General features: G+C 38.5%; 1 protein-coding gene across 1 annotated transcript; it reads right to left on the bottom strand.

The window, feature by feature from the left end:
- Nucleotides 1-5,826: 5,826 nt before the first annotated feature.
- pcdh8 (protocadherin 8) lies at nucleotides 5,827-11,339 on the bottom strand. Its single transcript, XM_043230590.1, is given in 6 exon segments — nucleotides 5,827-6,738; nucleotides 7,721-7,854; nucleotides 8,764-8,834; nucleotides 8,913-9,826; nucleotides 9,829-10,320; nucleotides 10,323-11,339. Coding segments are annotated over 6 exon segments (2,814 nt in total). The 5' UTR covers nucleotides 11,233-11,339; the 3' UTR covers nucleotides 5,827-6,445.
- Nucleotides 11,340-12,785: the final 1,446 nt, after the last annotated feature.

The raw sequence follows: 12,785 nt of genomic DNA, 5'->3' as shown, positions 1-12,785 counted from the left end.
TGTCGAGGTCTTAACGATTTTCTCGTTTTTGTCTCGCGGTCTGGACCCGACAGTATTGTTTTTGATAACGCGAAACAAAACAACGGCCAACTAAAATATTTCCACAAAACAACCGCTGTTACGTTTTGCACCACGTGGTGGCAGTGTTGACTTTTTTTTTTCTCGAAGGGGAAAACGCTGCTCCAGGTGTTTTCCTGTCATTTATACAGGCACTAAGAGGGATGACGATGAAACGAGTGTTGTTGTTTTTTATTCGTTTTGTCATATGCATATTAATTGAAATATATATTTCCCCCTATATATTTAAATCCAAGTCACCTGGAGAAAGAACTGCATAAAGTAGCATATATTTACAGCGTATCCATGCATATCATAAATGCATGCAACCAAAAAAAAAAAAGCATCAGCATGCATTAGCTGCATCGCTCCCAAAAGCTATTAATTAGCAAATGCTCTGTTATTCTGTTATTTTTTCCGCAGAGCGCATTTAATAATAATGCAACTCCACGCCGACTCCCCTGGTAAGCTCTCATTTTGATCCGAGACTTGTGTAATAATTAAACCGTGCAGCTGTTTCAATAGTTTGATCACATGATAGTGTTTTGATCGTCCCGATTTCGAGCTATCTGGGGCAGCCACGCGAGCCCCTCATCCTCATTTACTCGTTTCACCCCGGATATCATTATCACTAATATCGCCCGTTTCGAGAAAGCGCGTTTAATTCGACGTCGGCGTAATGGGACGAGACGAAAATAGGACAAGAGCGCTGCATTGTTACGAAGAAGTGCGCGCGAGATGAAACGCGCCGCTTTCGACAATTCATAAATATGCATGCGGCCTCATCAACAGCCAATTGAGAAAACATATCATCGCGCGCTTTGTTTCACGCCCTTAAAAATAACCTCGCGCGTTAAGTCGGCGCGGAGCCGTTGGAGTGAACGGGTGCCGTCGGAACCTGAAAAGCCAAAACCTGCACTTTTTAAAGAAACAAATACGAGTCCATCATTTATAATGATTTAGAGCTGCCTCGTCTGAATCAGGAGAAAAATCTGCACCAAAAGAGATGTAAACTAAATTTTAATGCGATGAGATGGACTTTTTTCATGACTTTCTCCTCAATGAATACCTAATGTGCTGCTTATTAATAGTTTAGGTATTGGGTAGGGCCAGGGATATAGAACAAAGCCATGTTTAGCAATAATAAATGGCTAATATCCTAGTGACATGCGTGCTGTAATAAGCAGCTGATGGGTGCGATCATGAAATAAAGTGTTACAGGAGAGTTATTAAGGTTTACGGCGACGGTTTTAAGTTGAAAACACCTCAGCGATGGACTTGTTTCGCGCAAGCCCGCAGCTTCTCATCAGCTGCTTTTTTCATCGGCCGTTTGGAGCCTCGTTCCGACGGCACCCATTCACCCGCAGAGCGATGCCGCATCTCTGACGAAGAAACAAACTCACCCCAGGGTAAGCACGCTTTCATGCCGCCCCTTTAAATCGGCTTTATGATTTTTCCCTACAAGCTCGGCTTTAATTAAAATCCAAAAAGGGGCAGAATATTGCGAAAGTTGTTTGTTTATGCAGGGCAAACCCGAGGAGGCCGAAGCTTTCCTTTAGCAGCCGAACCGCGGGGGAAAGCTTAAAGTGACATATTTCTGCAAATGCAATAAAAGAGATTTGGTTAAACGTTGCTTTTAGGTGCAAGAAAGGCCCCCAAAAAACGGCGATGGCGTTTATGTTCAGTTAGGTCTCGTTCTCTTGGGCCTCACTGCTCAATTACACGAGAAGCACGCGCTTAGAAGCCGGTTTCTGCTCATTTAATCAATGCTTCATGAGAGGAAACGTTCATTATAAAGCCATTTCAGCTTCTAATCCTGCCGAGATTAAAAAAACTTACAGGAAGTAGCTGTTTGACCCGCTGTACTTCTTCTACGTTATTGTGGGAGGCGTTTCCTGTTTGCATTGTATTTATTTATTTATTTATTTATTTATTTATTTATTTATGTACGTGTGTTATTTTAGTTAACTAAAAAAATTGTAAAAAATTGTAAAAAAAAAATAACATTTTTTAAAAACATTTTAACAACTAACTGAAATAAAATAAAATGAAAAAATAATAAAACGTATTTAATTTCAAGTAGATTAATTTAATATAATTTGATGTGCTAAAATAACGCGTAAAAACGATGTGGTTAAAATGACAAAAATAAATGATAATAAACTACGTTATAATAGTAATATGAAAACAATGGCCATAATAATTAAAAATAATATTAATATTAATATTAATAATAATGTGTGTACGTACAGGGGTTATTTTAGTTAACTAAAAAAATGTAAAAAAATTAATAACATTTTTTAAAACATTTTAACAACTAACTGAAATAAAATAAAATGAAAAAATAATAAAACGTATTTAATTTCAAGTAGATTAATTTAATATAATTTGATGTGCTAAAATAACGCGTAAAAACGATGTGGTTAAAATGACAAAAATAAATGATAATAAACTACGTTATAATAGTAATATGAAAACAATGGCCATAATAATTCAAAATAATAATAATAATAATAATTATAAGGATTGCGAGATTAAAATGAAAGCTGTTTGTTATAATGTATTGTTTTTAGGCATTTTTATGTTCAACAGAAACTCTTTGCCAAGAATACAAATATGATAATAATAGAGCGCCAAACAACTCTCGTGTACTTTACCATACAGCCCTTTTCAATCATAATTTCCCATTTTGTTTGTGCGAAATTGCATATAATGGCACAGCGATTCACGAAAGAGCATCAACAGAACTACTTGAGCATCAACAGAACTACTTGAAAAGCACAAAAGATATGAGACGCGACTAGCCACGCTCAAAACAATTTTATTTGTAAGCGCGTATTTTATTTGTAAGTGCGCTGCTGCGATAAAAAACACCTTTTTATAAATGCCATGGTTCGGACCTTTAGGAGTTCAGCGGCGTCTCTTTAATGGGCAAAAGATATGAGACGCGACTAGCCACGCTCAAAACAATTTCACCGACATAGAAGTAATTGAGCGATTTGCTTTGCTCGTAATGCATGATATGGATAAATGATCTTTCGTTATAGATGAACAGACCCATGGCTTGAATTGCTGAGGTCTGTTTATTTTAATCTCAATAACACCAGCGCACTTTATAAAGATTTATGAAGGATTGCAGATTCATTTAATGCTGGAAGCTCGTTAAATGCTTTTTTTTAGCACTGACGGTAGCCGTTGTGAAACAATCGATGAACAGTTTTGTAGAATCTAGTGGTTTTTTGTATATTTACGCTTTTAAAACGCCGACAGGGCGGCACACTTCATCGGATTGTGAGACCATGAAGCAGTGAATGGGTGCCGTCAGAACGAGAGTCCTGATCAAAGCATCACAATGATCCACAGCGCTCCAGTCCGTCAGTTCATGTGTTACGAAGGTTGACGTATTATACGCCTTTAAACTCTCACTGCAGCTCAAAGCCGAGAGTCCTATGAGTTTAGAGCAGTTTTGTGAACGCTGCTGGATCTGTTCAGATTCGTCTCCAGATGATTTTTTCACCGAAGGAGGCTTTATTGTGGATTATGAACTCAGATTTTAGTTAAAAAAGCATCTCAGTGATGGATTTTGTCTTCTCCAGATGTGAACTGATGGACTTTTTTTCAGACTCATTCTGACGGCACCCATTCACTGCAGAGCATTCATTGCAGAGACAGTGATGCAGTGAAACAAGCTCATTCACATCTCGGATGGTCTGAGGGCTTTCATTTTTGTCCCTATAGGTCGTTGAGCACAGAAGTTCGCATATACAACGCTTGTGCGAGCAAGCTATCTTATATGACCTATATCTCTGGGCTTTTTAATCCAATTGGAAATCTGTCATATCCCATCAGCTATGAGCAATTACTAACAAAGGACGACAGTGGCGTTATTTGCACCCCCTTCACTACAGAGCATTCGTTTGCAGAGACAGTGATGCAGTTTTCATTTTGTTCCTATAGGTGATCCTGCATGATTTGTGTGTGATAATATCTTATATGACCTATATTTATCGTTTTTTTGGTGAGCGTTAGGCTACAAAATAAGCCACTGCGGCACCCACTATTCACTGCAGAGACAGTGATACAATGCTAATCTGATGAAATATAGTATAAGCTCATTCATATCCTAGATGGTATGATATATATAATATTTTGACCCTATATATATATATATATATTTATATATATATATATATATATATATATATAATTGTCATATACTATATGCTTTTACGTAATAATTAATAACAGTAATAAAAATACACAATATATAGATTATCATCTTCATCATCATCATTTTATTTGACTTTATTTTTTTTTAATCTAAGTGACTTTTGTACTTTGTATAAAGTAATTTTATACTTTCAAAAGAGACCACATAACTACAACCCTAAATATGTTTCTAAAATATATTTACACAGGAAAGGTTTTTAAATAATATTATTCAATGACAATGTGATATATTAATAGTGTAACGCTATTATACATAAACAAACAAATAATATTTTTCAGTCTTATGTGTTTTATTGTTGTTATTATTATTTAAATTAAATTTTAATGTATTATTTAAATATTACCGAGTCACATTCCTTGTGTGCTTGCAAACAAGACCAAGAATAAAAAAGTCACTACTGTAATACTAAAAGTATGCTTAATATTGTTTGTTTTGTCCCTCTTACTGTGTGTGTGTGTCTGTGTCTGTGTGTGTGTGTGTGTGTGTGTGTGTGTGTGTGTGTGTGTGTGTATGTGTGTGTGTGTGTGTGTGTGTGTGTGTGTGTGTGTGTGTGTGTGTGTGTGTGTGTGTGTGTGTGTGTGTGTGTGTGTGTGTCTGTGTCTGTGTGTGTGTGTGTGTAGTGTGTGTGTGTGTGTGTGTGTGTGTGTGTGTCTGTGTGTGTGTGTGTGTGTGTGTGTGTGTGTGTCTGTGTGTGTGTTTCTGTGTCTCTGTGTGTGTGTGTGTGTGTGTGTGTGTGTGTGTGTGTGTGTGTGTGTGTGTGTGTGTGTGTGTGTGTGTGTGTGTGTGTGTGTGTGTGTGTGTGTGTGTGTGTGTGTGTGTGTGTGTGTGTGTGTGTGTGTGTGTGTGTGTGTGTACGTGTGTGTGTGAGAAATGAACAAGTGTGTGTTAAAGCATATAATGATATTCTAGTGTGTGTTATTCTAACATGTGTGTATATTTTTATATATATATATATATATATTTTTTTTTTTCTTACAAAGCGTATTGCAAAACTGTGTGTTTTTAGAATGCATGCATTTTTTACAAAAATGTTGCAAAGCCTGTACATATTGTATCTAATTTTATATATATATAAACACACACACACACACACATATATATTTATATATATAATTATATATATATATATATATATATATATATATATATATATATTTTATTATTTCATATACAATGTTATTTCTACTTCTTTTATGTTTAGTTGTTTTTGACATCAGAATGTTTGTCTATTGTGTTGGTTGTATTATGTATAATTTGTTGGTTGTATTTGTGCACTGAAGATGGCCATATAATCTCTCCCAGCAAGCTCTTTAAGTCCACTAATATGCCTGATTGTGTCTCTGTAAGCCTCATTCTTCACGTGTGATTGTAAAGACGGCTAATCCAGAACAGGCCGCGTGCGCAAAGTCATCGGACAGCCTGGATTTCAGGACTTAACTTAATGTGTCTGCATCTGCGTGAGTCTTTTACAGCTAATCAGCTATCAAACAAGACATCCTCAGAGGCCAGGCAACCAAACACGCTTCGAAGTACTTTATTTGGGTCATCGGGGTGAGAAAATTATATACAGTTAATATGTACAGGCTTTGCAACAGGTTTTTAAGCCGGAAAAAAATAAATAAAAGCATGCATCTTTTTAAAAACACACAGTTTTGCAACACGCTGTTATTTCAGTTTGCTTTATTTAGTGTTACGTGCCAATTATTTGCATTTTTGAGTGAAAATGAACTCTTTTTCAGTGTATAGATGATTTTGAAACTTTTTTGAGAGACACTCGATGTCGGGATCCACACATAAAGAAAGGTTTAGCACACGTTTAAGAATTATTTACACAACCATTTCAGACAGAAATATAAATAAGTGGCCGAATTCACCTCCTAAACTAATTGAGTTAGTTAAAAAGAAACTGCTAATTAACTCCATCATGTTGAGTCGGCAGCACGTAAAGGGTTTGTTTTCACCGGAAAAGATATGAAACAAAATATACAAATATTTACAAAATACACTCGTGTTAATTTAAGTCACACGGGCGGTTTTTAAATATATTTTCCCGAATTAAAAAAATAAGAAAAGGAAGGAAAAACACTTCCGTTTGAGTCCGTCACGCTAAAAGGTCAGATCCGACGAACAAGACTGAACTCTTGAAATGCGATGTTTTTAAAAAGTGGTAGCGACTTCGGATGACTCTGGAGCCACAAATGCGTGGACGTGCTCTTGGCCGGCCGCCGCGGCTCTCCTGGTCTGATGGGCCGAGTACGACGGCAGCGTTCCTGTCCTCGAGAGAGTCTGCACGGGCCGCTGCGTGTTCATCGTGTTGGTTTTACCCAGGCTTTCTCTCCAGGAATGGGACGTGACGTGGGTGGTGCTGTAAAGCGGAGCCGGAGCGAACCCGATGGTGTAGGAGCTGCCGGGCGGGATGTGCGTGTCTCGGGTCGGGATAACGGGAGCTCCTGCGGAGACAAAGACGGGAATTTAACGCACTGCAAAAATCGCATTCGTGTCCATTTGTCATATACACACGCGCTTTCTTTTTTTTTAAGGCGTATCGCAAAACTTTATACTTATTTTTGGTGCTGGAAGTAATTTACATAATATATGCGTGTGTGTGCATTTATTACGCATATTTAATACGCATTCGTGCATGTATATATTTAAGATAAATATTTGAGTAATATAAATATATACATGTAAATATTTCTACAGTGTATCTTTATATATACATAATAAATACACACGTGCGTTATGCAAACAAACCTTATTTTGGATGTGATTAAACAATTGTTTGAGAGCGCTGAAATATATTCGAAATATATGCAGCAAACAGTGAGAGAATGTTGGAATGAAATACATGGAGAGCAAAATATATTTTAGTACAAATATAAAAATATAATTTAATTGTAAAAAATATTAAATGGTCAAAAACTTAGTAAAATATATTTACAAAAAATATATATTTTTGTATATATATATATATATATATATATATATATATATATATATATATTTTTTTTTTTTTTTTCATTTTTTTTGTTTTTTTTCATGAGAAATATCTAACACACTCTTAAATCCAGAGACATTTATCTGAGAAACAAAATAATTTAAGATATAAATTCTGAAAAAAGTATTAAAATGAAGTGAGTTTAAGCTTAAAAAATGAAACAAAATCCACCATTTGGGTCAAAAAAAAAAATTAAATTCAAGGAAAAACAAGATTATAATTCTGACCCCAAAGGCAGATCTCCCCCTCGTTTTAAGAAAAACACGATCATTTTTCCAGTCATTATATCCTTTTGCGTCTCAAGCAAGTGTGCCTCGAATTAGAAAAGTTGACCTATTAGCACTAAAAAAACAAGACAAGTACTGAGTGAGAAGGAAAGCCAACCATCTCAAACAAAACTCTATGAAGCTGGTCTGTCAGAGAGATATATCTACCTCTGGCCAGCGGCTGGAAGGTTGTCAGGCCTCTTTTCTGAGCGGCTCCGCTGATGTCCGAGTCACTGTCATTGAAATCACTGTCTCCTTTACCGCTGTCCTTCACGCTCAGCTGATCTGTGTTGCTGGTGCCACTGCGGATACGATCACATCACATCTCCTGAATAACGCTCCATCTGATTATTGATATTCCGTTGCAGAACAAAACACTATATTCACTGGGACATGACTAATACACATCACATACGGTTCACGACCCGCGGCAAAAAAGAGACTAATCTGTCGAGCGCGGTTGCAAAATTAAACCTGGGCCCAAAAACATTTTGCATGTGAACACGGATTTTTTAGGTCTGTAATGAAAAAGATTAAGATTATTTACAGATGAATAATCAAATGCAAGAAAATAAGTGTCATTGATTAAGTGACTCTTTATACAGATGCCCAGATTTATAATAATTCATGATTATTTGTCAAGTTATAGCTTGCATATATATATATATATATATATATATATATATATATATATATATATATATATAAATATTTTATTTATTTATTTATGCACTATTTTTGTGAATAATCAGTGCAAACTGAATCATGTCACTCTTTGTACAGGCATATAGAATTATATTCATTCTCGTATTTATGATTTATAAAATTGATTTTAAAAACAAAAATAATAAAATACTTGTTAATTGTTAATAATAAAATAATAATAATAAAATAATTAAAAATAATAATTAATAAATAATTAAAATAATTAATGTTTTTAATAATAATTTAATTACTAAATAATATTAATATTTAATAAAATGTCATTTTATTAAAACTATTTGTAATGATATTGCACTCCAATATATATTTTTCTTTATTATATTAGAAAACAATAAAAGCATTTTTACTAACGGTCTTAAACTTTTGCTCCTCTCCGTTTTTCTATTTTGATTATTACTAAATCATAATCAAGCAGCTAAAACCGGGAATTTTCCGGGGAGGCAAATGCACCAAACAACAGCAAAATAAACAACTGCAGCCATTCTCACCTCCTTTGCAGACAGTATTTTTCGTCTTGCCATAAAAAGGTTTGCTCAAAAGGTTTGCAGGGCAGGAACAGCTATGAAAACAGAAGCTCTGAGTTAATACGCTGGCGTACAAGGAAGTGTGCGTGAAAACAGCAGGTCAAATCACTCACCTTTTCCTCAAAATCCAGGCTTTTATCTTCATACAGAGGTTGCATTGAATCGCCTTCGCTTCTGAGGAAGGCATTAGGGCCTCCATAAATGGTTGAACCGGCCGGGTTGTTCTTGGAAAGCGGGGTCGATCCGTACAGGCCGTCTCTCCCAAAGTTTCTTCGCCTTCGTTTGACGGTGCAAGTCACGGTGAGGATGATGATGGCCGCCAGCAACAGAACGCAGCACGCAGCGAAGCCAATAATCACCACAGTCCACACGTCAAACTCCAGAGCCTCTTCATCCTTGGATCGGAGTAAAATAACCACCTGGTCCTCTTGCGCACCTGTGTCCGTCACCACAAACCGCACGGTTGCCGCGCTAGAGAGCGGCTCTCTTCCGTTGTCGACGACCGAAACTTTAACCTTCAAGACGTCTCCGCATTGCGCGGTGAGTTTTCGTTTCAAGACGAGGTCGCCGCTGTTTCTATCGACGGAAAAGAGCTTGGCGTCGTCTTCCAGAATGTGAAAACCCAGCTCGCCGTTCGCCCCGCTGTCCTCGTCTTGAGCCGTTAGCCTCAACGCCAGATAGCCGCTTCGGGCGTTGAAGGGGATCGGGACGTCGGCGGAATCGTTTCGCAACACGGGATACGTGAAATACGGAAAGTTGTCGTTCTCGTCCACCACGCGGATTTGGATCAGCGTCGTGCTCGATAGCGGCGGGAAGCCTTTGTCGCTGGCCTTGACGGCGAACTCCACTCCTTTCAGGGTCTCGAAATTGAACGACCTCAGCGTGTACAAAGAGCCGGAATGAGGGTCGATGGAAACGAACGTAGAGACCGGCGAGCCGTCCGGCGCTTCGCTGTCGATTAGGCTGTAGGAGACTTTTCCGTTTTTCCCGACGTCAAGATCGCGAGCGACCACCGTAGTCATGTAAGACCGGGGATGTTGTTCTCGATCACCGAGACGTCGTAGACGGCTTTGCTGAACATCGGCGCGTTATCGTTCTCGTCCGTGATGCGGATGGTGTAATGTTTGACGGTTTTAAACGGAGGGGTTCCTAAATCTTCGGAAATCACGGTTAGGTTGTACTCCGGAATGGCTTCTCTGTCTAAAGTCGCGGTCGTCACGATCATAAAAGTGTCGCTGTAGGCTTGTTGCAGCTTGAAATGCTCGTGTCCTTCTAAACTCGTCCGGACGTAGCCGTTGGGACCCGAATCCGCGTCTGAGGTGCTGATGAGAGCTACGAAACTTTCTTCGGCCGCAGATTCGGTGATGAACGCGACGCCATCGCTGGTCGAAGTCATTGGTTTGATGCCAATCTCCGGCGCGTTATCGTTCACGTCGACGATCTCGACAAGAGCGCGACAGGTGGATGATACAGCATTGGCGCCCAAATCGGAGGCTTGGATGTGCAACTCGTACGATTTTTGGTCTCGTAATCGACGGAGTCTTTTAGGGTCACTTCTCCCGTGATGAGATCGATCTGGAAAACACGGGTGACCTCGCTCGGGGAGCCTTCGACGAAACCGTACACGACTTCTCCGTTGATCCCGGCGTCGGGGTCGAAGGCGTGTACTTTTAGCACTCGCGAGCCGATGGGCGAATCTTCGCTGAGCTCGACTTTGAGCGAGTTGTGCTCGAAAGTCGGGCTGTTGTCGTTGAAATCCAGCACTCGGATGTAGACGGCCGTCGAGCCGGATTTCGCCGGCGTCCCGCCGTCGGTCGCCGTCACCTCGACGGTGTAAAACTCTTCGCTTTCCCTATCGAGCGCCTTGACCAAAACGAGCTCGGCCGACTTCTCTCCATCCTCGCGGGTGCTGACCTCCACGACGAAATGGTTTGCGTGCGAGATGTGGTAGCTTTGAACGTAATTGTCCCCGACGTCGAGGTCCACGGCGACGTCCAGCGGAAAGCGCGAGTTCAACGCTGCGTTTTCGGATATATCCAGGTGCGTTTCGTTGCGCGTGAACTGCGGCGAGTGATCGTTGATGTCTTTCACCTCGATCTCGACGTGAACGAGCTGGAACTTCTCCTTTGAAAAAGCCACGACGTCGAAAGTTATCAGGCACTGTGGAGATCGGCGACAAAGCTGCTCTCGGTCGATGACCTCCCCGACCGTCAGAAGCCCGTCGATTTGCCGCATGTCAACGATGGAGTTTGTCTTCTGTATGAACTTGAAAGATGTCTCGGGGTCCTCTGCCGGGTCTATTTTAAGGTCTTGAGAAAGATTTCCGATCTCTGTCCCAGGCGCGTCCTCCTCGTACGTGAAGTACTTCGTGGTCGTGCAGCTGACGTAGCAAATCGTGCACAGTAGCGTGAAGTGACTGCTGGAGAACTTCATGTTTGCAAACGCTGGGGAGAAGGGCAAACCAAATCGCTTAAAAGGAAATGCGAGAAGGAAAGCTCTTCATTCAGTCATCACTAGTTCTGCTCTCAGCAGATTCTGGTGTCTCCAACTCCCACCTATCAGATATAGGTCATGGTTTATGCAAATTAGCCCGTCTGCTGACCAATGAACACTCACGCACTCCACAAATCCCCTGCCAGGGCTCTCTATTGGGTCACAGCTGTTTCACACCCTGTCCGTGGGAGACCCTAATAAACAATACTCTATTGTTTCACGTCAGACATGCACTACCAGTCAAAAGTTCGGGCATACTTCATTGAATTTAATTCTTCTTCTTTTTAATGCTCTCAAAGCCCTTTTAATCTGTATGGATTCTGCTTCAATGCACGGCGTTCGTTCGGTACAGGCTTAGTACAAACTGTGGATTTCTTTAAAAAAACTAAACTCATATATAAATGTATATAATGTTACAAAATAGTTTAATTTTAAACTGAACGCCGCTCTTTAGGACTTCCCACTCATCAAATGATCCTGAAAATTAAAATGCATCACAAAAAAAAAAAGAAAAAAAAAAAAGAATGAAGTAAAAATGAAGAAATAATGCTGAAAATTCATTTAAAATATATATATATACAATATTACTGATTTTACTGTATTTTTGATCAATTAAAGGGATACTTCTTTCAAAAATATAAACAATTTTTTAAAATATGCAATAAATTATATCCAAATAATAAAGACATATATATATATATATATATATATATATATATATATATATATATATATATATATATATATATATATATATATATATATGAAGTAATGATGCTGAAAATTCATTAAAAATATATATACAATATTACTGATTTTACTGTATTTCTGATCAATTAAAGGGATACTTCTTTCAAAAACATAAAAACATAAACAATTTTTTTAAAATATGCAATAAATTATATCGAAATAATAAAGACATATATATATATATATATATATATATATATATATATATATATATATATATATATATATATATATTTTATATTACATTTATGCATTTGGCAGACACTGTTACCCAAAATGACTTAAACTGTACTTTTTCATCAGTTCATGCATTGTATCTGTGTACTGTATCTGTATGGTATCACTGGTGAAGTCATGAACCTTTGAAAACGTTACAAAAGCAGCATTGTGGTAATGTTTGCAAAGTTTCGTTTGGTAGCCGACTTGTATTCTTGTTAAACGAATCACAAAATCAAATCTGTGCGCTTTCCCATCAATCGATTCCCTGAGAAAGCGCGAGCCGTGCATACAAATGTAACGCAATAAGGCTTTGTTTTCCAAACTATTTTCCTAATTATTTACCGAGATAGAGGTAATGAGGGTCTATCGATCGGGCTTGGTCACACATTAACAGGCCGCACAGATAAAGGTGTTAACCCTTTGAAGAGCGAGACCTTCTCCGCTCGGCCATTTGGGCCGTGGGGTGTGAAATGCGGCACACTCTCAAACGTCTCAAACTGGCTTTTTTCAGCTCGAAACAAATG

This window comes from Puntigrus tetrazona, unplaced genomic scaffold (genome assembly GCF_018831695.1).
Source record: "Puntigrus tetrazona isolate hp1 unplaced genomic scaffold, ASM1883169v1 S000000176, whole genome shotgun sequence".
NCBI lineage: Eukaryota > Metazoa > Chordata > Actinopteri > Cypriniformes > Cyprinidae > Puntigrus > Puntigrus tetrazona.
This window is presented reverse-complemented; position numbering and strand designations above follow the sequence as displayed.